Below are 27,617 nucleotides of genomic sequence, written 5' to 3' on the forward strand. Positions count from 1 at the left end.
TTAACTTTTCCATCAGCCTTAAACGCTTTTTGTTTTTATGTACTAGTATTAGACAGTTTGTTTGTTTGTCTCCGTTGACAGTTATGATTTCTATACTTTGTTTACGACACTTTCTCATAAACGCTTCACTTAATTGTATCACAAATATGGAGATTTCTTGCGGAAGTAAGACACCCCACCTGACAAGAATTCATAAAAACAATGTCAACTAGATTTGTAATTGCTAGCAATAACGGATGGCACCCTTCCCCCATTGCCAGGTGAGCGGCAGCCATTTTGAAAAATTCAAAGTCAAAGATAACATATACACATGCCAATTAACATTTTTGTAAAGTTTCGTCAATTTTGGAGCATTTTGAAATTTTTGAAATTTTTGCTATTTCAATGGTTACGGGTACCATTTCCAAAATTTCAAAGACAGAAGCAACTTTGAGACATGCCATGTAACATATTGATTAAGTTGTAGAAGGTTTGATTTAATATTCTTGCAGGAACTGCAGCTTCAAAATGTTTTCCCTTAGGGCCAATGTTAAACCTTTGCCCTGTTTCCATGACAATGGTGGCCATTTTGGGATTTCCTAATATTGTCACAACATCTAGGCATACCAAGGAACATTACCATAAAATTTCATCCAGCTAGATCTTATAATGAAAGATTTAGAAATTGCATTTTTTTTCACATTTTATCAGTTTCCATGGCAACGGCAGCCATCTTGATGATGCCATACCCCGTTTGCACAATTTCATATAGTGGTCTACATTATGGTATAGTTCCATCAATATTGTTCAAGCCAATTCTGAGAAATAGCATGGACAAAATGTGTGGAAGAATAAATAAAATAATAAGAAAAAAAGAAACGTAGAATAACAATATGTCACCCAAACTCCGTTTAGGGTGCCATAATTAACACTGAGCTTTTTACGTTAATATTTATACTTAGGTACATACATGTAATAGAATTTGTCTTTCAAGTAAATCTTTTTTTTTTGGCCCTAATAGGCGCTGCCTTTTTGTTAGTAACGGTTGTACCAGTAGTGTAGCTTTGTAGTTCAATCATTGCATTGTATTTTGGGGACGAGAATGCTTCGTTTATATTTTTTCTAGATCAGTACTAACATATACTTCTATACTGATGGAACTATATTACTATTAAGTACACTGAATAGTCCAGGATTGCATTGAGACTTTATCGATGGTTAGAAATGAATCACTATAGATTATCAGAAATTGGAATAATAAAAGATTCTATAAGTAAAGAATTTAAATGAATTTATTGACTGGTATTTTTTTTAACATAAGTCATATTTATGTCTTTTCACAATAAAAAAACCCCTATCTTTTCGGTTATTGATTCTTCTGGGACTGACCAATATCCGAGACATATATGTCACTAAAATGATATACAGTCAGTGGACATAAAAGAGTTCCCACTCAAAAAATGTCCTATCATTTCCAGTAAAATCGATATTTATCAAAAAAATATCCCCAGTCACTTTATTTTCTTTGTGTTCACCTCGTCAGAAAATTAAATGAAGCGATGATGAATAACATCTTCGCTTTTCACAAAAATAAATCTAGGGGAGGGGTCTGAAGGAACTTTTACTTTTTACTGGCAATTAAGTTGACCCCACCATGCATAAGTTTTTAACAATATTTCCTTTAAATATTAGAACAAGCTTTCTTAAATAACAATCACCCATCAAATTTTGATATTAGTGCTTTCCTATATCATATCTATTTTTTTTTTATATTTATATATCGATGTGGACTTTTTTTTAGTGGCCACACTATTATCCGGATTAATTTCCGACTATAGATCTGAATTTATAATTTCATCACGTGACATATTCAAAATGGCGCTTTGCTGTGCAAGTAAGAAAGAAAAAGAAAAATCTAATGTTTTCTCATATATTTCGAATCCCAATTACATCTACTGCATTTCAGCAATCGCTACAAGTTAACACAATATCAATGAATGTCTACATTCAATTTATATTTCAGTACTTCTCAAAATACACACCATACAACAACATGCTTGCCATGCCGGCTTAAAACAGGCATGAGAATCGTAGATTAAAATGATGCTTATGGATACAAATTTATAAATGAGCATTTTGTTGAGGTGGTAACATCAAACATTCAATCTCAAAGAAATCTTGTTAACACCAATGAAATGTCACATGTAATTGAATACCTAAATGATTTGAATTGCCTTTTGAAAATAAGGAGATTACGGTACGATGCCAAAACACCTTATCGCAATTCGGAGATCTACCTGTCTACCTAAGTTTTTCCATACACAGGAGATCAGTTTGATCCTCTATATTTGGCTCTGGTTCATCGTCACTAACTACACTTGTGCTACTTCCGGTGTTATAGGTGTATTCAGTGTCAAAGTTTTAAATAGGGCTCTCCACAGTTAGTTCAGCCATATTGGATAGGGGGCAGATTTTTATCAAAGAGTTGGAAACAGTATGAAAGTATGGGAAATCCTATGCATGTTTCTAAGCAACTGCTCTATTTTAACAATGTATTCCCTCATTTTTCACACTACTTTTATCTCTTTAGTGACAATCTGCCCCCTATTCAATATGGCTGAACTAACCGTGAAGGAGCCTATTATTGGGTGTTCTTTCCAATGTTTCTCTAGACGATTTCCAAAAATCTTTACATTCTGCTTGATGCAAGTTTTAACATGGGTTTAACTTTGACTCATACAACAATCACTTTTCCATTGTGGTGTCGGATATTTTCTGATGTGACTTCAACATTTTCTGGGAACCTTTGCAATGACCAATGTCCAATTGTTTCATATTTTCATGTTGGGGCCTTTTATAACCAACTATACAGTACTTCCGATTTATTTGATCTTTGGCGGACAAATAGCAATAAGGTGTATGACAACTATCCACCAAAGATCAAATAATATAGGAAGTAAGAAATTACATGTATATGGCTTTTAACTATGAGAAAAACAATACTGTATAGTTGGTTATAAAAGCACACAAGTACATGTAGAATAGGCTTTTCTCATCAAGAAAGCTTAGAACATATTGAGAATCAAGCAATGATTGCTTATTGTTGATACAAATGACACATATTCTTTTAGTCAGTAATGAAGTTCCAGAACAGCCAGTTATATCTCCTGTGTCAGGACATGTCTATGAGAAAAGACTGATAGAGAAATATATAAAGGAGAATGGAGTTGATCCAATGAATGGAGAATCAGTAGCTGTAGAAACACTCATAGAAATAAAAGGTAAGTAGCATGACTTGTAATGAAAATAAACTTACAAAATTCAAGTGTATGCTTTCAAAAGGGGACATGTAATAGGAAAGAAAAGAAAATACACTTACAGGATTCCTGTACATGCATAAAAAAGGAGGACATGAACCATAAACGATGTATGAAATGGAGAAAAAAGGTTATTTAATGACCTAATAACATAATACAGTATATTGAAATATAAGATTAAGGTACATGGACCCTTTATAAAAATGGTACAGAATTCAGGAGGTTTTAAAGATATGCACTCTTAATAGAAAATATAATTAATACTGAAAAAGAATGCTCTCAAACATTATCATGATTATGCAGCAGTAAAAGTTTGCATGTAATATTTAGAAAAAGTCATTGCAGTCATTCTTATTGACCAAAGGAATCAACGTCCTGAGTGGTGAACAACTTTAAATAAAGAAGATTCTGGGTATTTCCCAGTGCAACAATAATCCAATCACAAAAATAATTGAAAGACATCTAGAGGTCAACATACAATTTTCCCCTGTAGCACATATAGGTAGAGTGATATTTAGTTAACCTCATCGAAATTTACAAAATTGTTTACAAAGTAAATCAATTCTTGTTTCACAGTTTTGTTTATTTTGAACTCTCAGTCTGACATTAGATAAAAAGCTCCTGTTTATATTTCAAATTTTTGATTTGACCAATCCTTTTTACATCAGACCAAGAAAAAAAGAGAAAGCATATTCCAAATTTACTGATTTTTAATATTATCTCATAGGATATGCTTTCTGATAATATTAGTCTTTCTTAAATCATTGTAAATGTGAACATCTGTGTTCTCTTTAGAAAGAAACAATAAAGATCATTAAATGGATTGAACAAATTCATCATGTAAATGATTAGTTCGTCATGTTTTTGGATAATATATTACAAGTGTATTTTGTTATTTTTAGCTAACCCTCTAGTAAAACCAAGACCTGCTTCTGCCACTAGTATTCCAGCCATTTTGAAGGTTTTACAAGATGAATGGGTAAGAAGTTTATCTGTTTTAACACCCAATCTATATAAATTAAACAAACATTCAGACATTTAGTTTATCTGTTTTAATTAAGTCTGGTTGTATACTTTCATAACTTTCAGATGCTTTGAAGTGACTTTAATGAGATTTGCTGCGGATATATATTCAAATTAAAAATGAAGATTCAAAAAATATCATTAGCCTATTTACAATCCATAAGTTTAAAAGAAAAAATAATTATAGGTTTATTTGAATTTTTTTGAGATATAGAACATGTAGAATATTTATTATACCCCCGCTTTAAAAAAGGGAGGGTATACTGTTTTACCTCTGTTTGTCCTTCCGTCAGTCCCATGAATATTTTTTTTCATCGCATTTTTCTCAGGAACTACAATACAAGGATTTCTGAAATTTGGTTTCAGGGTTTATCTAAGTCAGCTATACCGTGTGATGCATTTTCAGATTGATCACTCAACAACTTCATGTTTACCGAACACTTGTATGATTTTACACATGATAGCCAAGTTGAAAATTTTCGTCACATTTTTCTCAGGAACTACAATACAAGGATTTCTGAAATTTGGTTTCAGGATTTATATAAGTCAGCTATACCGTGTGATGCGTTTTCAGATTCATCACTAGACAACTTCCTGTTTACCGAACACTTGCATATTTTTACACTATTAATATTATCCACTTGCGGCGGGGGTATCATCAGTGAGCAGTAGCTCGCAGTTTCACTTGTTTTTGAATGAAAAGTAATGTCGCTTTATTTTTCATAGGAAATGAATGGAGATATTTCAATGTGAAAAGGGAACATATACAATATATTATTATTCAAATGTATGATTATGTGTAAATTTATTACAGGATGCTCAAATGTTACATAGTTTTACCCTTCGACAGCAGCTACAGACCGCAAGACAAGGTATATATCTTGCTTTTTACCAAATTGAAGGGTTATTTCAAAACATGGATTTAAAACCATAATTTATCTTCTTTCCAATTTAAAATCAGAATTCCAATTACAGAATCTAAATGGAAAAAAATGCTCTCAAAAAGTAGAGTTTAATCTTTTTCCACTGTAAATTCTATATGCCATTTACACATCAGGGAGTGAAAATATACCCAGAAAACTAATGGTGTTTCTGAAATTTCTGAATTCACAGATCTGCATGAACAATACAATTTTGAAGCATCAAAATAGAAAGTGTAAATCATATTTGTTATAAATGTATATGAATATGTTTAAAATGTTTAAAGTGGCTTTGAATTGTTTCACATTATGCCATGTTGGGAACTTTTGTTACTTACTATGCAGTATGGTTTTGCTGAAGAGTAAATGGCTGTAGATATGTAGTTGTTTAATGACATCCTCACCCTGTTTGAAAGTTGTCTCATCTTATAAACACATCTCTTTGATTAGATAACTGAAAGTAAAAACAAGATTAAAGTAATTTAATTTCTTTGAATATTTTTGATTTCAGAATTATCCCATGCTTTATATCAGCACGATGCTGCATGTCGTGTGATTGCTCGTCTAACCAAGGAAGTAACAGCAGCCAGAGAAGGTAAGTTGGTGCCTGTTTATACCAAAAAGTTTTTTGTGTAAAAGTATTGACAAAAAATGTATATCTGTAGATGTTTTTTATTTCAAATTGAGATGGTTTATTTCTAATGACAAAGATAGCTAACTTTATCACGCATGTAGAGTTAAATTTACTACTAAAACAAAGTCTGATAAAACATAGATAAGTAATTAGTAATTTTTTAACGCAATCTAATTAAGATACATGTACCTGTGAGAAAAATCTAACAATATGATTATATTTTCAGCTTTGGCCACACTGAAACCCCAGGCAGGCATTACCCCTGGAAATTATGCAGCCCCTGCACCCCAACCTGTAAGTATAATATTAATTCAACAGATCAGTATCTGCGTTCTTGGTATTTTAATTGCTTCCTTTTCATTCTTTTTCTAAGTGTATGTAAAACTACAATTTCATCAAAGAAATCTAAAACAATATAAGTTTTCACCTGAAATTAATATATGGGTAGCAAAATATGGTACTGGTACTTAAATGAACATTAATAGTTATCTGTATATTAAATTGTAGGTAATAATTAAAAACCTATATTACACTAGTTAAAATATTCCTGTTTTCTTGTAAATTGTTAGAATTTTATCTTCTTTTTTTAGAGTAATAATGAACCTCAGGTAGAAATTTATGAGTCAAGCTGTTTCATTTGTGCAATTTCCTTTAAAACAGCTGTGATAAAAAAGAATAAGTTACACTGATGACTTTTATATAAATAGATATTGTAGAAGATAGAGGCAATAGAACTTCTTTCAAAGTTATTGATAATTTAAACAGTTAAATTCAAATTTAGACATTAGTTGCTATTTTTCAGTCTATTGGTGCAGAAGCTGGACCAGAGGCAGCAGAACCTATGGAGGAAGCAGGCATGAGTGATGAAGTTTTACAGAAGGTATGCTACATACAACTATCTTTATTTATTTTGTAAATATAAATAGGAACAAAGAATCAGACAATAATATGTTTTATCGGTAATTTGTACATTTTTCCTTTGATGTGTACTCACTGATAATGTCAGTATCAGTGGACTGGCCATGATATAAAAATTATTGGGTCAGTACACAAATGACATGCGTGAATGCAACGGGCAAGGATCTACTTTCCCCTTTCATTCGCAATATTGCACATGATTTTTTTCGCAGAAACGCACAAGTTTTTTATGCCCCACCTACGATAGAAGAGGAGCATTATGTTTTTTGGTCTGTACATTCATTCGTCCATCTGTCTGTCTATTCGTCCCGCTTCAGGTTAAAGTTTTTGATCAAGGTAGTTTTTGATGAAGTTGAAGTCCAATCAACTTGAAACTTAGTACACATGTTCCTTAAGATATGATCTTTCTAATTTCAATAAGGGTTTTGACCCCAATTTCACGGTCCACTGAACATAGAAAATGATAGTGCGAGTGGGGCATCCGTGATCTGGGGACACATTCTTGTTGGCGAATGAAACACTTGTCATTGTTTGAAGCTCCCACAAAGTTCGTTTAGCCTTTTTGAACGATTGTTGTGAAAATATGCCATGAACAGAAAAGGTATGAAAACCATGATAAACTTATGAAAAAAACGTTTTCTACACTATGATTGATAAATGAAATTCAAGCTTTCCTTGCTATTCACAAGGACGTACAACTAATAGTAACATTTCGTCCATGCTGTTCCAATCTGAGTTTTTATTCATAAAATACCAATACATTTATTTTATACATAGCCTGGTGCTGTTCCAAGTATAGTTTTCTTTTTCTGCTTCTTGAGAAGTATTTGTTTTACCTGTTCAGTCAATATAAAGTGTTACAATTCATATATCATAGATCCAACACATATATAGTGACCAAAAAGGTACCGCTATTGCACAAGAGAATCTAGGGAAGAAAATGAAATGTACGCATTTTCAACATTTTTGTGGGAATGTTATATACAATTTTAAAAGATGTGGTTTCATTGTCAATATAAAGACAGATATTCATAGAACGTAGAGAATAAAAGAGAACATATTTAAATGCAGATCTGGGATAAATTTTTAAAAGGGGGCACCAAACTAGACAACGTTTTGAGTGAAACTATGCTGATTCTTTGTGGAAAAAAAAGAAATTTGATTTCCGGTATGCTAACATTATATTTGGCATTGTTAGAGTCTTGTCCAAAGCAGAATATTAATGAAACGCATTTAATAATTCCTTTTCGATACTTTGTGCAAGAGAACGCCATGTTTACTGCACTGTGATTAAATTTCAAATGACGTAATGTAGCCTGTTACGTCAAGTGTGATTCGCCGTGATTCGACGCAAAAAAGAAGTTCGTTTGTTATTTTCTCTATTATTGTAGTGATTTTTTTTTTTAAATTACCGATAAACAGAATAAAGGACTTTTGTTTTTTATACTGACGATATCACAGTAAAATATCATGCTCACCTGATCTTTTACTGTGATAAAGTCAGTATCAAAAACAAAAAGTCCATTATTTTATATGTAGAAAGTCTTACTTTGTTGAGCAGAAGAAATTAATTTTTACCACACACATTATATTGCAAATTCATGAGTTTAACATACTAGTACTGCAGCTCAGACAGTGTCCTATTTTGCCCAAAAATAGTGGGCTACAATAAAAAGTAATTCAGAAATGAATCCTTTGTCTTAAAACTTTGTTTCTACATTAGAAAATGCCTGTACCAAGTCAGGAATATGACAGTTGTTATCCATTCGTTTGATGTGTTTGGACTTTTGATTTTGCCTTTAGATTTTTGTCGAGCCTGCAACTTTTGTTGCAGAAAGCTCGACATAGGGATAGTGATCCGGCGGCGGCGGCGGTGTTAGCTCACTTCTTAAAAGCTTTATATTTTAGAAGGTGGAAGACCTGGATGCTTCATAGTTTGTATATAGATGCTTCATGTTACGAAGTTTCCGTCAGTCACATGTCCAATGTCCTTGACCTCATTTTCATGGTTCAGTGACCACTTGAAAAAAAAGTTCAAATTTTTTGTTATGTTGAATTCTCTCTTATTATAAGTAATAGGATAACTATATTTGATATGTGCGTACCTTGCAAGGTCCTCATGTCTGTCAGACAATTTTCACTTGACCTCGACCTCATTTCATGGATCAGTGAACAAGGTTAAGTTTTGGTGGTCAAGTCCATATCTCAGATACTATAAGCAATAGGGCTAGTATATTCGGTGTATGGAAGGACTGTAAGGTGTACATGTCCAACTGGCAGGTGTCATCTGACCTTGACCTCATTTTCATGGTTCAGTGGTTATAGTTAAATTTTTGTGTTTTGGTCTGTTTTTCTCATACTATATGCAATAGGTCTTCTATATTTGTTGTATGGAATGATTGTAAGGTGTACATGTCTAACGAGCATAGTCATGTGACCTTGACCCCATTTTCATGGTTCAGTGGTTATAGTTAAATTTTTGAGTTTTGGTCTTTTTATCTAAAACTATATGCCATAGGTCAACTATATTTGGTGTATGGAAACATTTCATGATCTTTATGTCAGTCGCACAGGTTTTATTAGACCGTGACCTCATTTTCACGGTTCATTGCACAGTGTTAAGTTTTGTGTTTTGGTCTATTTTTCTTAAACTATAAGTAATGGGTCAACTATATATGTTGTATAGAAGCATTGTTAGCTGTACATGTCTGCCTGGCATGGTTTATCTGACCTTGACCTCATTTTCAAGGTTCATTGGTCTTTGTTTAGTTATCTTGGTTAATGTTAAGCTTATATGACAGTTGTAATAAAGCTTAGCTGTATACTTAGGACTATCAACATAATATCAATAATTATAGTATAGAAGGCGAGACATTTCAGCGTGTGCACTCTTGTTGATTTTCCTTTTTGAATTTTCCTCAGAGTTCAGTATTTTTGTGTTTTTACTTTTTTCTCTGTCATAAAATTCTAAATCACTGTAATAGGAATTTATTCATTTCCACCCATCCACGTCTCTTGCCAAAAAAAATACATACATATACAAAAATAATTGATTGAGGTTAAAAAATAAAATAAGGTACCATCCCACATCTATTTTTATAGAAAGACAGGAATTAAATACATTTTCACTGTGATTCAAACTGCTAAACAATCATCTTATGTGAATCTATATTTCCAGACCTGTATGGTAAATACTTAACTTTTGTCAGGAAATCTTTGATAAAAAGAATTTTCTTTGTGAGGTTTATGTGTTAAATGTTGGATATTTATGTACCAATTGTAATAAAATTGTTATTAGACTTTGTTAATTTTTTTCAGTTACAAGACAAAGCCACATTACTGACAGCTGAAAGAAAGAAGGTAAATTATGAGAACACTTTATTATTAGTTAGTCTGCTAAAGAATTAGACAGCATTAAAACTGGAGAAAGATTTGTTGTTCGACATGTTAGAGATTTCTAGTAAATTGAAAACAATTTATTCTTCATCAACCGAAGTAACTCAGCTGGGAATGGGCCTCAAGTAGAACCATGAAATCTAAACCCTTTTAATTTTTAACTTTAAATCATTTTCTAAATAATACAGTATTTTTACATATGCTAAATGTTATTTTGGTGATTGAAAAATAAAACCAATGCAATTAAGAAAGTAAAAGAAAAAATGTGTGTAGACATGGTAGATATAGATTAAGGAAGTTTGCTGCTCTGTTTCACTATAAATAAATTTCCATAGCACTAGTATATATTACCAGCTGAAGGACACCTACGGATGCGGGAATTCTCGCTACATTGAAGACCCATTGGTGGCCTTCGGCTGTTGTCTGCTCTATGGTCGGGTTGTTGTCGCTTTGACACATTCCCCATTTCTTTTCTCAATTTTATTAATAGGGGATTAATTGAGGACTTGAAAAAGAAAAAAAAATATAGGGGTCAATATGCTTGTTTTCGAGATATTAGCTATTGGAATTTTGGCAAGAAATTGTCTTTTGATTTTTTATAGCTTTATCATTGACCAGTTAAAGTTCTCAAAAACTATTAAAAAATAAATAAGATTTTATAAAACTTTTACAAATGGCTTATAATTATACATGTTAAAGATTTATAAAAAGAAAAATGGGGTTCATGGGCAAATTTTTTTAAGGCATTTAAAATGGATAAAACCAGAGGATTTTGAAAATCTTACAGAAATTCCAAAACATGACAAGCAAACATCCTTAAAAGCACATGTTTACTTCATTACAATTTGAAAAGAAATTAGAACTAAAAAAAAACTAAAAATATTTAATTGTAAAATGTTTCTTTTTCAGAGAGGTAAAACAGTACCAGAAGGACTAGCCACAGTAGAAGATATAAAACAGTACAGACAACTAGCATCACATACAGTATGTATATCTATAATCATAGTCATGGAACTCCAGACATAATGGATACATACTATACATGAAATGTTATATAAAAAAGAAGATGTGGTATTATTGCCAATGAGACAACTCTCCACAAGAGACCAAATGACACAGAAATTAACAGCTATAGGTCACTGTACAGCTTTCAACAATGAGCAAATCCCATACTGCATAGTCAGCTATTAAAGGCCCAAAATCAAAAATGTAAAACAATTCAAACGAGATATCTAGTGGTCTTATTAATATACACAAAAAAAAGAACTACAAATATGTAACATAGAAACAAACAACAACTACTGAATTACAGGCAAATTCATACAAATGTGGCTGGGTTAAAAATGTTAGCAGGATCCCAACCATCACCTTAAACTATCTTCCTATTCACTATCTTCCTATTCACCTATTGTTGAGGGCTGTTTTATTTAAACATACATCATTAATTTACATGATACTACAGGAATGACATTTTGAAATGGGATAACTATCTATTTAAGTAATTTAAGAATATCCCATACATTTCACTAAAAACAAAGAAATATTTACCCTCCATTCCTTGTTGAGTTTTCAAAATACCGTCCCTGGGTCCCATCTAAAAATAAAAAGATGTGGTATGATTAGAAAATTCGGTCACTACTGTGAAGTCATTGTGATAAGATTTTCAAAAGAAAAACATATGAGTCAGAAAACTAAAATCTATATACCAGAATAGTATTTAAGAGGCAATGTCAGAGAGCACCAGGCAGGACTGTTCAACTAAAAAAAATTAATTTGGTCAAACTTATATTTTACCCTTTCAGTATAACATACTGACTGGGAATATATAATTTTTTTTAAAAATTTTTGTGAATTTGACATTTTTTTTAATGAAATTCAATATAAGGGCTCAAACCGCTATTTTCCATTGAAATGTATGGGAAAAAGCCAGTTTCTTACTGTTTTCAATTATCCGTCATCGGAGAAAAACAATACTTATGACAAAACTACCTATATGGAAGTCTAGTACTATGTTGGTGTAAAAATAATGATAATAAAATTTTTGGTATCTTTTTGATTTTTTTTCAAAAAATAAGGTAAAAAAATGCTAAAATAAGGAAAATTGAGAAATGCCAGTTTCTAACCGTTTTCAATGATCCATCATTGGAGAAAAACAGCCCTTATGACTAAACTACCTATATGGAAGTTTAGTACTATGTTGGTGTAAAAAATAATGGAAATAAAATTTTTGGTATCTTTTTGATTTTTTTCAAAAAATAAGGTAAAAAAATGCTAAAATAAGGAAAATTGAGAAAATTGAGAAATGCCAGTTTCTAACCGTTTTCAATGATCCAGCATTGGAGAAGAACAGCCCTTATGACTAAACTACCTATATGGAAGTTTAGTACTATGTTGGTGTAAAAAATAATGGAAATAAAATTTTTGGTATCTTTTTGATTTTTTTCAAAAAATAAGGTAAAAATATGCTAAAATATGGAAAATTGAGAAATGCCAGTTTCCAACCGTTTTCAATGATCAATCATTGGAGAAAAACAGCCTTTATGAATTAAATACCTTTATGGAAGTCTTGTACTATGTTGGTGTAAAAAATAATGAGAATAAAGTTTTTGGAATCTTTTTGATTTTTTTTAAGAAATAAGGTAAAAAAATGCTAAAATAGGGAAAATTGAGAAAATTTGAGAAAAGCCGTTTTCTGACCGTTTTCAATTATCCATCACCAGAGGAAAACAACACTTATGAATAAACTACCTATATGCAAGTCTAGTACTATTTTGGTGTGAAAAATGATGAAAATAAAATTTTTGGTATCTTTCTGATTTAAAAAAAAAAAGGTAAAAAAATGCTAAAATAATAAATTGAGAAAATTTAAGAAAAGCCAGTTTCTAACTGTTTTCAATTATCCATCACCAGAGGAAAACAACATTTATGACTTACTACTGATATGGAAGTCTAGTACTATGTTGGTTTAAAACAAGAATGTTTTCACAGTACACGGATGCCCCACTCGCACTATCATTTTCTATGTTTAGTGGACCGTGAAATTGGAATTCGGCATTAAAATTATAATGATGTTATCAAAGGAAACATGTACACTAAGTTTCAGGTTGATTTAACTTCTACTTTATCAAAAACTACCTTGACCAAAAACTTTAACCTGAAATTTGCACTATCATTTTCTATGTTCAGTGAACCGTAAAATTGGGGTCAAAACTCTAATTTGGCATTTAAATTAGAAAAAAACATATCATAGGGCACATGTTACTAAGTTTCAAGTTGATTGGACTTCATCTTCATCAAAAACTACCTTGACCAAAAACTTTAACCTGAAGCGGGACAGACGGACGGACGGACAGACGAACGGAGGCACTATCGTAGGTGGGGCATAAAAATAATGAAGGTACAATTTTTGGTATCTTTTTTACTCTTTTTAAAACAATTCAGTAAAAAAATGCAAAAAATAAGGAAAATTGTAATATTGAGAAAATTTTGCTTTGGCAAACCAAAATGGTATTACATGGATTAAGTTGCAAAATACCATACACTTTTGCATCTTTATTGTATTTATCATGTTTTAGTGAGTTTTTGATGAAAAAAAATAAAGAAAAAAAGTTGTAGTCTTGTCGCCACTTTGTTCCTTTGGTTGCCATAGCAAGCATAAAATGTACACTATTCCTTTCCTGTATGCCTTTTTTGTACACATTTTCACCATGAAAGTACTTAGTTGGAAGATGCAAGAAAATGCTCACTGAATTGGCATCTAGATCATAAGTCAATGCCACAGATACCTATAATACAATTTTTTGCTGACCTTTGACCTCAAAGAAAAAAGATGACTTTTGTTTACAATTTTGTGTCGGGAGCATTATCTATTTGCCCTTTGACAAAATCGTTTGATATTTGGCACATGTGTGCAGCACCTCAAGACAATCGGTTGTGTTCCGAGGACCATCATCCCCAAATTTATCCAAACCTTCCTTTAGGGGAATTGAACCTTTTAAGAAAATTTCATAGATATCCATTAATTTAAACTAAAGTTATTGTCCAGCAACCAATGTGTCTTCAGACAACAACAATGACGACATCATACCATTATACATTCCCAAAAATTGTTTGCAGTCGAATAATAAATGATTAGATCCTCATTTCTCAATCTTATATATTCTGAACTCCCAACTGGCATGACCATGGATCTTGTCCATTTATATAAAAAAAAATTGGGGGGGGATTTCAAATCAAGGACAGACACCACATGAATACATTAGTACATGCGCATATATGATTGATAGTGACAAAATCTATAAATAAGCATTCTCTTTGTTTTTGCAAAATCAAATATGATTATGCAGAGTGGTTTAATTCTTTATTGAAGGCTGTACCTATTACTATAAACTTTTACATTGTATGGTCTCTTAATGGAGAGTTGTCTGATTACAATTATGCAGAGGCGGATTTAGGGGGGAGCAGGGGGGCTCATATAGGGAATCACTGAAGCTTGACTGGAGCGGCCCCCCTTATGTCAGTCAGTGGGCCCCCTCTTATGAACATTTCTGGATCCGCCACCGTTATACTACATCTTCTGATTTTTATTGTGTTCCATAGCAGTTTCTTCAAAACCTTTGGAAATAGAAGCACCCTTTATCTTCATCACTTGGTTTGTATAAAAGTCAGAATATGACATCAGAGAATTATTCCCATACATCACAATGATTATGGCCTAAAGAGAACTGTGATAGGTACATGTAGCCTTGAAATTGGCAATCATATCAAACCTCCTTTGTTAATAAGACGGATAACTTGGCCTGATTAAATGTGACATATACTTAGCTACAGTGTTAACATAACAATTAGTTTCTTCTGTTTATTAATTCAATCCATAAATTTTGATCAAGATTCAAATGCATGTACTGCACAAAACTAAAAATAGCAAGGGCATACTACATTGATACTTATATTAAAGTTTATTTTGTTTTGGTGTACATATTTCTAAATAGCACAAAAATGTTAACACAATTATTTTTAAAAATACAATTTTTGACTTTTCATTTCCTTTTAACAGATCTGTTTTAATATAAATTGATCCCATTTTCTGTTACTCTGTTATAATTTGGAACTTATTTTATCAACACATATATACATCTTTTTAGAAATTCATAAAAACCCTTGCATAACATAAATGACATGTATAAATATTTGCCTATATAAACACATGAAACATGATAAATATCTAAATAGTTTCAGAAAAATTTGAAATATTCTTTCAGACACCCAGTAATATTTTAAAAGATAAAGATCCACAAACAACTAAGTTGATATTCTTAAAATTGTCCTCTATCAAAATTGTCATTTTCAACATTGAGGTCTCTCAATTACTAAAGTAACTTCCAAAATATTACCAAAAGTCAAACATATACATAAAAAACTTAATAGGTATTGAAATGTTCTGTTGTATGAGTCTCCCAAACTGGTTACAGTTTCATGTGTGATTTTCTTTTAGCTCAGTCACCTGAAAACAAATAAAGGAAAAGTCAAGCTATACATTTATACATCAGCTTTTTTGCTTGAAAATGTTTTAAATTAATTATATTAAATAAGATGAATTTTAATATTATATACATATATTCAAGTACACATATTTGAAGTTTAGTATAATTTTTTAGAAGATTTCACATTCAGGACTTCAAATACATTTGTAGTGAGAGATTAAAACCCTTCTTGCATATCTGGAAAATACACACTTGGTCTCATTAATTATTATGTGTGTGTCATCTGTGTTTTAATTTGTTCTTAAATTAAGCTGACACTGGTCATATTAAAATGTTTAACAATTCATTTGTTATGCATTCTTATTCTGATTTACATTATGTACTGATGTAATGTCTAGTATATTTACAGGATTTAAGATTTCACATACTTTATCTCATATGGTACTTTATCAAAATAAAGATAAACATGTAAAAATGTACTTTAAGAGATACTGGTACTCACTTATGAATGTTCATATTAATGCAGTAGGTTAACTTCAACATCAAGTTGATCCATTTCTTTAATTATAGGCTCCTCTATATGTAAGTCTGTCATCTGATGTATCTTTTATCTGTTTAAAGAAATAACAGATTATAAGATGATCAATTATTCCTTGAATTGAATTTGGAAAATTGTATTTAAAATCAAATTAGTTATTTTCTTATCTTAAGAACCAGTGGAAAATATATAATGAGCTGTTAGCATCTTACTACATTAAAACATTCAAAGTTACAAGACTTTTTTGTATGATTAACTCTATTTTTAAATGGACAGGTTAAGGTATAAAATGATCTAAATGAACACTTTAAAGCAGAAATGTAAATTGTGATTAACTTATTACTAAACAACTTTACTTGATATATTTGAGTCAAATTAACCTTATATGTTATGGGCTTCAGGATCACACATGTACATGTACAAATGTATCTAAAATCTAATGACAAGATCTCAAAATGTGCTAATTTTAAAATATTTTTTTCAGTTTTGAACTAAATGTTAAAAGTTTGAAATCCTTGCAATTGTATCATGTATATATCATATGTCTAACTTAGTTTCTAAGGACATGAAGGACAATAAACAACAATTTTATGAAACAAAGGTATTGCGGTCCCAAAAGATCCCATCTAAATAGTGGATTAAGAATCTAATTATCTTAAGATTTGATATACAAGTTTTATTTTTATAAATAAATATATATGTAATCATGATAACCACTTTTCAATATATGTGTGTCTTTCATATGTCATAATATATAGGTACACTGTATATGTAGCAATCAAAATTACAGAAAATTTAAATTTGACGTTCCTGATTTTTAACAAATTAAGCTTACTGTTTACATGTATATCTGACATAAACATACATACATGTATGACTATCCTGATACATTTTTATGTAACTGTAGGATTGTCTTTACTTTTATAAATTGTGACTTGGATGGAGAGTTGTATCATGATCTATCATTGACACTCATACCACATCTTTTTATACATTTATCTATTCTACATGTACATGTACATGCAAATGTATTCAGTTGTTGTCGCATTTTGCCTACATGTACATTCATTTTGGCACATGAACATACCTTACTGACATGTACATATTAATGATAAGCATAATAAATAAGGTGACAGACATGTATGGTCTGTTATGTATATGGAGGATAGTTGTGATTTTCTCATTGGCAACCATCATGATCATAACCAAATCTTCTTTTTTTTTTGCAACTTTTGAGTCTGAAACATGTAGTTTTATTTTTTTTTATTTCAAATTATTATCCTATTCAAATAATGTTTGAACATGATGAATAAAATTGTATAAAATTGCTTTCAGCACAGATCATATATTTGCAGAGAATAATTTCACATTGTAACTAAAAATATGAGGGAAAGGGGGATGTATTAAAATTATTGAACGGGCCACATGATTTATCCGAGAAGTAATTTTAAACTTTCATAATTTAAATTATTACCTGTTCCAACTGGTATAACTGTCGCAAATAATTCACTATCACTATCATCTGCTTCAAAGTGATCCGCCTTTCCAGTTTTCAAGATGCACAAAATTATGGCATTTACTGATTTAGATCTTTATAGTTTGCTTTTGGTGTCCATGATATACCATGTACTGTTTTAAGGTGGGAGAAAACTGTATAATTTCCAGCTTTTGTTCAGCTGAATCATCAAAAACTACTCACGGATGGCTTTACATTCCTCATATTCCACATTTTACAGCAAATAATACAATAATTTCAGTCTTATAAATAATCGTCATTCCCGTACAGATATTGTAACTGCCTCTGTCTAGAAGTGATCACCCGTACATGTATGCAACAATCTCCTGGTGAGGGAAATAAGTTTCCCAACACCACAAAGTTATGTACTTTTCTTTAATCTTATCAAAATGTTCAATTATGTATAAAAATATACAACAGAAGTTCATTTTTCTGTCAAAACATTACCAGCTGGTTACAACCTTTATCGGTTTTTAAATTGAAGAGCATCACTTTTGGTATGTCTAAACACCAAACAGACAAAAGTAAACTGCTGTTTCCTGACAGTTTACTGCATTAGAACATTTGCATATCAACAGATACCAAAGATGTTATTATCATTTCCTGCTGTATTCATGGTCATCTTTTAGAATATATATCAATTGTTATATTGTAGGCTGTTTTTGTTGAGAAATTAATACCCCTATTTCCCTATATAAGCAGTCAAATTTACTGAAAAATCAAATTCATTTTTTTATACATAATAACCCAATATGACTTTTTAAAATGTCATTTCCCAACAAAACAAGGTGGATACATTACAAAAACACATTTATCTCAAAAAGGCTGTTGAACAAAATTTCCAAGTTCTGCCTGGTTTTCTCTGGCATTGCCTCTTAACAAGGTTTTTAAAACAAATTATAGATTTAAAATTTGGGATGCATGTCACTGTTACTAATACTATAACCTGATAAAACCCTTGGTGATATTGTTAGTTTTGTATAGTCAGCGGTTCATGCTTTACAAGAACTTAAAACATCAATGATAAAACCCTTGGTGATATTGTTAGTTTTGTATAGTCAGCGGTTCATGCTTTACAAGAACTTGTATAGTCAGCAGTTCATGCTTTACAAGAACTTGTATAGTCAGCAGTTCATGCTTTACAAGAACTTAAAACATCAATATATCATATTGATCATTCATAACTAAAAGTTCAATTTTGAAAAAAAACAAAGTAAGTTAAAAATGTACTCAAACTGTAGAAAAAATTAATATGAAATAACTTTATTTATAGGGTTTACACAGTGCCAGTGTTCCAGGAATATTATCATTAGACATCTGTCTGAAAGATACAGCGAAAATTGTTACCGGTAAGGATTGTCATATTATTTATAACTGATTATTTACCATGATTTTTTAAAACCAATGACACACGTCTGGTTTTAAATGGTTGTCAAATTCATGCCAATATAGATAATAAAAGTTTTTATGTACACACTTAACATTCCTATTTTCATCTAAATACATATTATTTACACTGACCTAAAAATGAATCAATACAAAATAAGGAGACCAGTTTAATAAATAAATATATATATATACTCTAATATGATCAAATATTATTTTGAATACTGTGGATTGGTTTATAATTTTTGTGGATGGAGGAAAGTGGATTTCATGGTTTTGTCATAGTCTGCCGACAAGCCTATAGAAAATGTGTTCAATCCACCACAGAAATTGGCATCCCACAAATAATACTGTATAGTGAGTGTTTTATTGAATGTTATTTTGCAGACTATTGTGTTTTTTTGTACTATAATTTAAAGTATTTGTTTTTAGGTGGTAATGACAAGAATGCAGTAGTGTTTAACAAAGATACAGAACAAGTGATGGCCATTCTCAAAGGTCATTCTAAAAAGGTCACCAGTGTTATATATCACCCAAATGAGGTAAGTACAGAAAAAGGATTCAGAAATATTTAGTATTACAGTTTCAGGAAAAGGGTTATAAAATAGCTCCTTCCTTGTTACCCTTTGTTATGGGAAATAAATTAGTATAAGAAGTGAGTTTGCCACTAAGCCTAAATGTCTTCTTATAGGCTTTCATGTAAATAGAAATGTCTAAAGGATTTTTTAGCATTATATAATGAGTTAAAGGCTAATAATCATAAAACTTTCGAGAATGATAACCATAATCAGGTTCATAAATCAACCGTTCAAAATACTGGATTTGGTGTTTCAAGATAACTTTGTGTACTGAGTAGAGTTTTATTACCAGAACTAAATGTTTAAAGACGGGATATGAAAAACGGTTTTATGAAATTATATGCTTTTTAAGTCTGCAATAACGAGAAAATTAAGCATGTTGAGATTAACCATTTGAACATTTGTGATTGTTTTGTAGGAGTTAGTGTTTACAGCCTCACCAGATTGTACAATCAGAGTATGGGGCGTACAGACAGCTCAATGTGCTCAGATAATCAGAGCCCACGACGCACCAGTCACAGGAATCAGTTTACATGCTACAGGGGACTATCTCCTTAGTTCATCTACAGATACGGTAAGTTTTGACATTTGATTATTATCCCAAATAATAATCAGCAGATTTGTTACACAATTACATGAAAACAATACTGTAGAAACATTAATTTTCATTGGGTTAAAATTAAGAGGTTTTATCTCTATATAAGATATCATGGGGATTTAATTTTGTAATTTCCAGTAAATGGAAGTGATAATATATATAGGTTAAATTTTCTTGGGAGTTAATTTTCGTGGATATATTCTTTCCAAGAAATAAACAAATTAAATCCTTTCTGCTTTTACAGTATTAAAAACAACACACAAAGAAAATCAGTCATTTTACCTTGAAGAAATATTAAGGATTTATTTTTAAACATCCTACCTTCTATATTGACCGTCTTAGCAATATCTTCAATTATAGTGTAAATATTTGAGAAAGAACAAAAAAGCAGACCTCTCAAAAATTTACTTCTACAGACAAAACTGTTTATTTATGGATGTGCTAAACAAAACATAATTTCTTTCCATTGTATTAAAGGGGAGATAATTTACTCAAGAAATGACAAAATATAAAAAAAAAGGTATAAAAATGCAAATTTTATTTCAATAAACTAATTGCATTGCAGGGTAGGGGTATCTATTTGTATACAAATTATGTAATATTTCAATAATAATTACAGCATTGGGCCTTTTCTGATTTGAGGACTGGTAGAGTGTTGACAAAGGTGAATGATCCACAATCTCAGCATGGTAAGATTTATTCATATAGAAAATAAATACATTGTATGGAGGTGACAGGTTATGTTTTATTTTGTAAACATAATTAATGCTAAGAAAAAGTTGATTTAAAATATTAATAAAATCTCAAAATGATGACCATTTCTGAAATTACATGCACAGTTTTGTCTTGAGACCGAATGTAGTCTAATTTTAAAATGGAGAATAGAAACAGGAATATGTCAAAGAGACAACAACCAGACCAAAGAGCAGAAAACAGCCCAAGGCCACCAATGGGTCTTCAACACAGCAAGAAAACCCACTTTAGTTCGCTTTGTCCAGTTGTATGGTGTCTTCCTAGATTAGATTTTTAACATGCTTTTCTAAAGGAGTCATCTGGTTATTTAAATGCTGAAGAACACAATTGGGAAGTAGTCAACTGACAACAGTTTTCCTGTTATAAATTTTGTAACTTTCAACCAAACCTGTAAAATTTGTCACTGATGACGAAATGGAGGTCAAATTTGACTTATTTCCCTTTTGTTGTTGATAACGTATGATCCTTGGCAGATCACACAAGCCTAGAGTACCATAAGTTAGAAAACATTCATTTCATACCGGCTGTCCTCTCAAGTTCATCAATGGTTTTAACAGCTCATTTTTTGTTTCAAGTGTTCTGCATAATTTGTATGATTCCACTTACCTCTGTATCTTACCATGTGCTCAGTTTCTGCATTATTTCTGCATTATAATGAACGTTTTTATTTCTATTTATTTTCATAGCTTTGACATGTGCACAGTTTCATCCTGATGGTTTGATTTTTGGAACTGGAACAGAGGACTCAATGATCAAAATTTGGGATTTAAAAGAACGAGCCAATGTGGCTAACTTCCCTGGTCATCAAGGTCCTATTACAAGTATAGCATTCTCTGAAAATGGTTAGTAAACTTAACCTGTAAAAAGAAACGTCCCTTTTCACAGAAATATTTTTAGGAAAACTTTTTTTTGTTTGTTTCAAAATCCTCTAGGAGACATAAACACTGAAATTGAACCCCAATAAATGTTTTATGTTTGTAAATGATAATTGTCTCCTGTTTTCAGCAATTTCAGAATGAAATACTGATGCCATTTTATATCATTAAAAACTAACAGAATTATAGATGAACAATTAGAACCTTATTATAATGACCTAGATCAATAATATTTATGAAATGGAAATAATTTATCAAACAATGAGGTGAAATAAGAAATTGCTTGATGATAGGGGTCTAACAATACACCTCTTGTATAACTTGATGTATAAGAAAAATTAAAAAGATACGTTGGAATGTCAACTAAGATAATTATGTTTTCAGACTTTATATTCAGATCTAAAAATTTCACAAGTAATAATTATTCATCTGTGGAATGTTATCATACAACATAACATAATGAATGAAATTGTTTATAGAATTGTGAGTTCCTAACAAGTTGTTATTCTATCCACAGGTTACTATCTGGCTACATCTGCTGAGGATTCTGTTGTCAAACTGTGGGATCTAAGAAAACTGAAAAACTTCAAGACATTAACATTGGATGACAAATACGAAGTAGGTTAATCAAAGATATATACTGTGAAGCACTTGTTTTTTTGTGGATATTTGATTTTCTATTTTTTGCCAAATTTTGCAAACAAGGCTATAGAAAATTGTTCTTTGTAGAAAATTTGAAGTATTAGTTTATTTAAACCATTAAAATCCATAAAAAATAGGTATTACACTTAACCATAGTTGAGATTTCAAAGTACCCTCCCTGGGTTCCATGAATGTTTTAATGATCAGCATTAAATAATGGATGGATACAACCTTGTAACATATTGCTATTTCCTGGCCTACACGAGGAAAGGGTGCATTGATTTCTGGTCTGTCCTCACATTAAAGTTTATTTTTAAGATGGTTTACCATGAAGTTACAATCACATCAATTCAAACCTTAATAATAAAATTGAGATTGAAAATGGGTTACACGAGCAGTTCTCGCTGGTACATACACAACATGTTTATTATAATGTTAATTTTTTAAAATGTATATCAAATTTCATGAATTATGGTAATTCAGTGTTCTCCCTAGATATTTGATAAAGCATCCTTTTAAAAAAGGAAATTTGAAATACTATCTAGTTTCTAAAAATTATAGCATCAAATCCATATAACACTATCTATAAAAAAATCAATTCAGATAGCATCACATTCAGAAATATAGCATCACATTATCATGATGCTAAAAGGCCCTGGGGAGAACATTGATGGTATAGACCATGCTACTTCATAGATGATTCAAGTTATAACTAAGTTTATGTATAAGTTAAAGGGACATGATCATTTTAAATACTAATGTTCACATTGTTTTACAGGTGAGATCGTTATGTTTTGATCAAAGTGGAACTTACCTGGCTGTAGCTGGATCAGACATAAGGTAAACACATTTGGATGGTAAATCAGGGTTGAGAAACTCCCCTGTATTAGTATTTCTTACGTAGCATTTATCATTCAATACCATATATAAGCATCCACCCTTTTGTTAGCTTATTACAGGTCCATCTTATTTTGATTGTCCAATATGATACTATGTATGGTGAAGATGATTTTTTTGTTTACAGTTTTAAAGAACATTATGATTGCCAGCTGTATACCTCTTTAATAACCATGAATGGTTTTTTTGTTGAGCCTGCAACTTTTGTTGCAGAAAGCTCGACATAGGGATAGTGTTCCGGCGGCGGCTACGGCGGCTACGGCGGCTACGGCGGCGGTGTTAGCTAACTTCTTAAAAGCTTTATATTTCAGAAGGTGGAAGACCTGGATGCTTCATACTTTGTATATAGATGCTTCATGTTACGAAGTTTCCGTCAGTCACATGACCAATGTCCTTGACCTCATTTTCATGGTTCAGTGACCACTTGAAAAAAAAGTTCAGATTTTTTGTAATGTTGAATTCTCTCTTAATATAAGTAATAGGATAACTATATTTGATATGTGCGTACCTTGCAAGGTCCTCATGTCTGTCAGACAGTTTTCACTTGACCTCGACCTCATTTCATGGATCAGTGAACAAGGTTAAGTTTTGGTGGTCAAGTCCGTATCTCAGATACTATAAGCAATAGGGCTTGTATATTCGGTGTATGGAAGGACTGTAAGGTGTACATGTCCAACTGGCAGGTGTCATCTGACCTTGACCTCATTTTCATGGTTCAGTGGTTATAGTTAAATTTTTGTGTTTTGGTCTGTTTTTTTCATACTATATGCAATAGGTCTACTGTATTTGTTGTATGGGATGATTATAAGGTGTACATGTCTAGCGGGCAGATGTCATGTGACCTTGACCTCATTTTCATGGTTCAGTGGTCAAAGTTAAGTTTTTGAGTTTTGGTCTATTTATCTAATACTATATGCCATAGGTCAACTATATTTGGTGTATGGAAATATTTTATGATCTTTATGTCAGTAGCGCAGGTTTCTTTTGACCATGACCTCATTTTCACGGTTCATTGCACAGTGTTAAGTTTTTGTGTTTTGGTCTATTTTTCTTAAACTATAAGTAATAGGTCAACTATATATGTTGTATAGAAGCATTGTTAGCTGTACATGTCTGCCTGGCATGGTTCATCTGACCTTGACCTCATTTTCATGGTTCATTGGTCTTTGTTTAGTTATCTTGGTTAATGATAAGTTTATGAGACAGTTGTAATAAAGCTTTATACTTAGGACTATCAACATAATATCAATGATTAGTATAGAAGGCGAGACATTTCAGCGTGTGCACTCTTGTTTTCCCTTAATCCATCCTTATGAAATGTTACATTTTGGGAAAAGGTACTAATTAACGATATATCTTGATATGTAAGATTGTTTGTGAAAAAAAAGTCAAATAAAAGAAATGAAGGTTAGAGTAAAATTGACAAAAAAGAACATATTGAAAATTAAACCTGCTTTAATATGAAGTACAGTGAAACCTACAAAAATGTGAAGACAACCCTTTGAAGTTAAGAATCATGTGAAGACAACCCTTTGAAGTTAAGAATCATCATCACTGTTATATATTTTATTTTTCTATATTTACAGAGTATATTTATGTAAACAGTGGCAGGAATTAGGAGTATTCAACGATCACACTGCCATGGCAACCGGTGTCAGATTTGGTCACAACTCAACATTCGTTTCTTCAGTCAGTATGGATAGATCTGTCAAATTCTTTGGGATGAGCTAAAACCAGGAACAATCTGTGAATGAAATCATAATGTTTGTTATCATCATCATCACATATATTTTGGTTTATATAAGGTAGAGGTTGAACTTAGTTCTGTAGAACGCCATGACTGCATTATGAGAACAAATATCCTGCAGTCAAATAAAACTGTTTTGTTTAACTTTATTTTATATAGATGTCACTATTAGCATTTAGACACTAATGTTATTTTTACATTCAAAACTAAAATTTGTTTGCAATTTTTAAACATTTGTACAGTAAGTAATAGTGATTTTCAGCAATGATGCATTGAATTATTAAAATCATTAAAAGTCATTCAATATAACTGATTTAGTGCTTCTCCATGCAAATTGATTTATTTGGTTTGTGGAACATCAACTACACAAAAAAGTACTTCTATTTTCATTGGTGCCAATTTTTTAAGGATAAAGGAAAAAATATCCTTTTTGCAAATTATTAATTTTGTGCTATTACAAAGGTCTGCTTAAAAACCTACTTTGTTGAACATTTGAGTTAATTTTACCTGTATCCAAGAAATTCATTCAAATTGGTATCCTACTAATAATAATGAGTCGACAGTATGTAAAATTACAAAGGGAGATAATGCTGGATCTTTTGGGATTTTGTAAGTACCCACTTAGCTAGCCACATCCATTTTAGTGGAATAGTCCTCATGCTTGTCTATAGTAAGATTTTGGTATTTTGGAAATCCCCTATAGGCTAGCCACATCCATTATAATGGAATAGTTGTAATATGAGGTTGCTTTTGTGTAGATATTTCTTTCTATTCTCCTTTTGTTCATATTGAATGGAGATGTAAGTCAACTATTGTAAACTCTCAATAAAAGTGATTTTCAATATTTACATTTGAAAATATACCTTTAAAAAGAGGAAATTAACAGAAAAATGATGACGGTGTCCATTTTATATTTTCACATGTAACCAATCAATATGGTTTCGTCATAAAACATATACATTAATAACAACATTTTTTTGTTTATCACATGTTATAATCATTTCATTCTTCATGAAGCCAAGAAAAATAAAAAGAGTTTTGTTGTCCCACTTGATCATAATATTTTTTACAAGAACAATGTTCTCTGTTATGTCTTTTTAAAATGGTTTCTATTTCAAATTGAAAGTGAAAGTAAAAGTTTCAAGAGCACTTTTTGATAATCATAGGCTGGTGTTAGAGTATTTGACCTTGATCTTTAATTTTGTTTGACTTTCATTATCAACATCATTTGTATGAATGGAAGTGGTAAAAACATGTATGATGAGAGGAACTTTATTTTAAGTTTATTTTGTTGACTTTTGTGTGTTGTAGTTTGTTACAGCAGAAATATTTCAAATATCACCAAATAATATCATGTCATTTTATAACATTTGTTATATTGTAAACCAACTAATTTTCGTGAACGATTTATTTTCACGATTTTGCGAGTAGAAAAAAATTACGCAAATATAAATCGTTGAGAATAGGTAAAACTTTGATTTTTCCTTAATTATCTTCATCAGGTTAATTTGGGAATCGTGAAATTAAATCATCGCTGTCAAATGGGATTAAAAGGGTGAAATAGAGTATCCTTGAAAATAAGTGGTTTACAGTATTGAAAGAAAGAAGAATCCATTTTAATATGTAATTATGTAAGAGACAGCTTTGTATTCAAGAATAAATGAATGTACAGTGATGGTTGTTTTTAATGGTTAAAAGTTTCCTGGAAATAACTTGTTCATGTGAATTATACAGCATTTATTGCAATTGGTTAATTTAATCAACTTTATTTATCAAGATGTATTTTATCAATCATAAAATCAATATAGCTAAGACTCTATGTTAGAACAACATTTGTTAAATAAAAGCAAATTGCATACCTGACATTTTTGGCTCTTGAATATTGAAAAAAATTAGAAAAAAACACATTCAAGAAAATTGATAAAGATATGATAATTTTAGTTACATGAACAAATATATCAGGATCAACAGCTTTATAGAGGTACCTTGATAACAAAGCAGTGTTTTTCATATAATATACTGTAAACCAACTTATTTCCGTGACCTTCATGAGTGAAAAAAATAACGCAAATATAAATCGTCACAAATATGTAAACTTGGATCTTTCCGTATTTAACTTCATGACGTAAATTTGAAAATCGGGAAATTAAATAGCCGCTATGTTGACTAGAAAGGAGTAGTTAGTTGGTTTTCAGTAGCTCTTAATATACTGACTTGTCATCATGCCAACAAAAAAAGAAATAGTTTAACATAAGTATGATTTATATTGTAATTCCTAGTGTAAGGGTTTCATACTTGATTGTTGACATTATCTACAGTATTGTGTGTCTATAGTTGCAGTTTTAGATAAGTTGTCAATTTGTATACAATGTAACTGTTACTACTGCTTTTTAACAAATAAACACTTGGTGTTCTTA

The 27,617-nt window shown here is 31.0% G+C and overlaps 1 protein-coding gene and 1 long non-coding RNA gene across 2 annotated transcripts; one reads left to right on the top strand and one right to left on the bottom strand.

Moving 5' to 3' along the window:
* The first annotated feature begins 1,813 nt into the window (after positions 1–1,813).
* On the top strand, positions 1,814–27,617 carry LOC139528625 (pre-mRNA-processing factor 19-like). The gene is made up of 17 exons (XM_071324691.1): positions 1,814–1,873; positions 3,111–3,260; positions 4,199–4,275; positions 5,134–5,191; positions 5,751–5,834; positions 6,100–6,167; positions 6,676–6,753; positions 10,110–10,151; positions 11,097–11,171; positions 18,998–19,073; positions 19,543–19,652; positions 20,107–20,262; positions 20,906–20,975; positions 21,726–21,881; positions 22,432–22,532; positions 23,335–23,396; positions 25,040–27,617. Exons 1-17 carry the CDS (start codon positions 1,855–1,857, stop codon positions 25,182–25,184), a joined length of 1,527 nt encoding a protein of 508 aa, XP_071180792.1. The 5' UTR covers positions 1,814–1,854; the 3' UTR covers positions 25,185–27,617.
* On the bottom strand, positions 14,477–18,217 carry LOC139528590 (uncharacterized). Its single transcript, XR_011665637.1, has 3 exons — positions 17,683–18,217; positions 16,173–16,281; positions 14,477–15,690 (listed from the first exon to the last, which is right to left on the bottom strand). It is a non-coding gene; the product is annotated as an uncharacterized lncRNA (long non-coding RNA).

The sequence above is a fragment of the Mytilus edulis genome, chromosome 6 (genome assembly GCF_963676685.1).
Source record: "Mytilus edulis chromosome 6, xbMytEdul2.2, whole genome shotgun sequence".
In the NCBI taxonomy this organism is placed as follows: domain Eukaryota; kingdom Metazoa; phylum Mollusca; class Bivalvia; order Mytilida; family Mytilidae; genus Mytilus; species Mytilus edulis.

What these genes read in the sequence shown, in the direction of transcription:
- LOC139528625 (XM_071324691.1), top strand. An exon ending in TGACAGCTGAAAGAAAGAAG is followed by an intron (nt 10,152 to 11,096) that starts GTAAATTATGAG and finishes TTTCTTTTTCAG; the next exon opens with AGAGGTAAAACAGTACCAGA. An exon ending in TTATATATCACCCAAATGAG is followed by an intron (nt 19,653 to 20,106) that starts GTAAGTACAGAA and finishes ATTGTTTTGTAG; the next exon opens with GAGTTAGTGTTTACAGCCTC.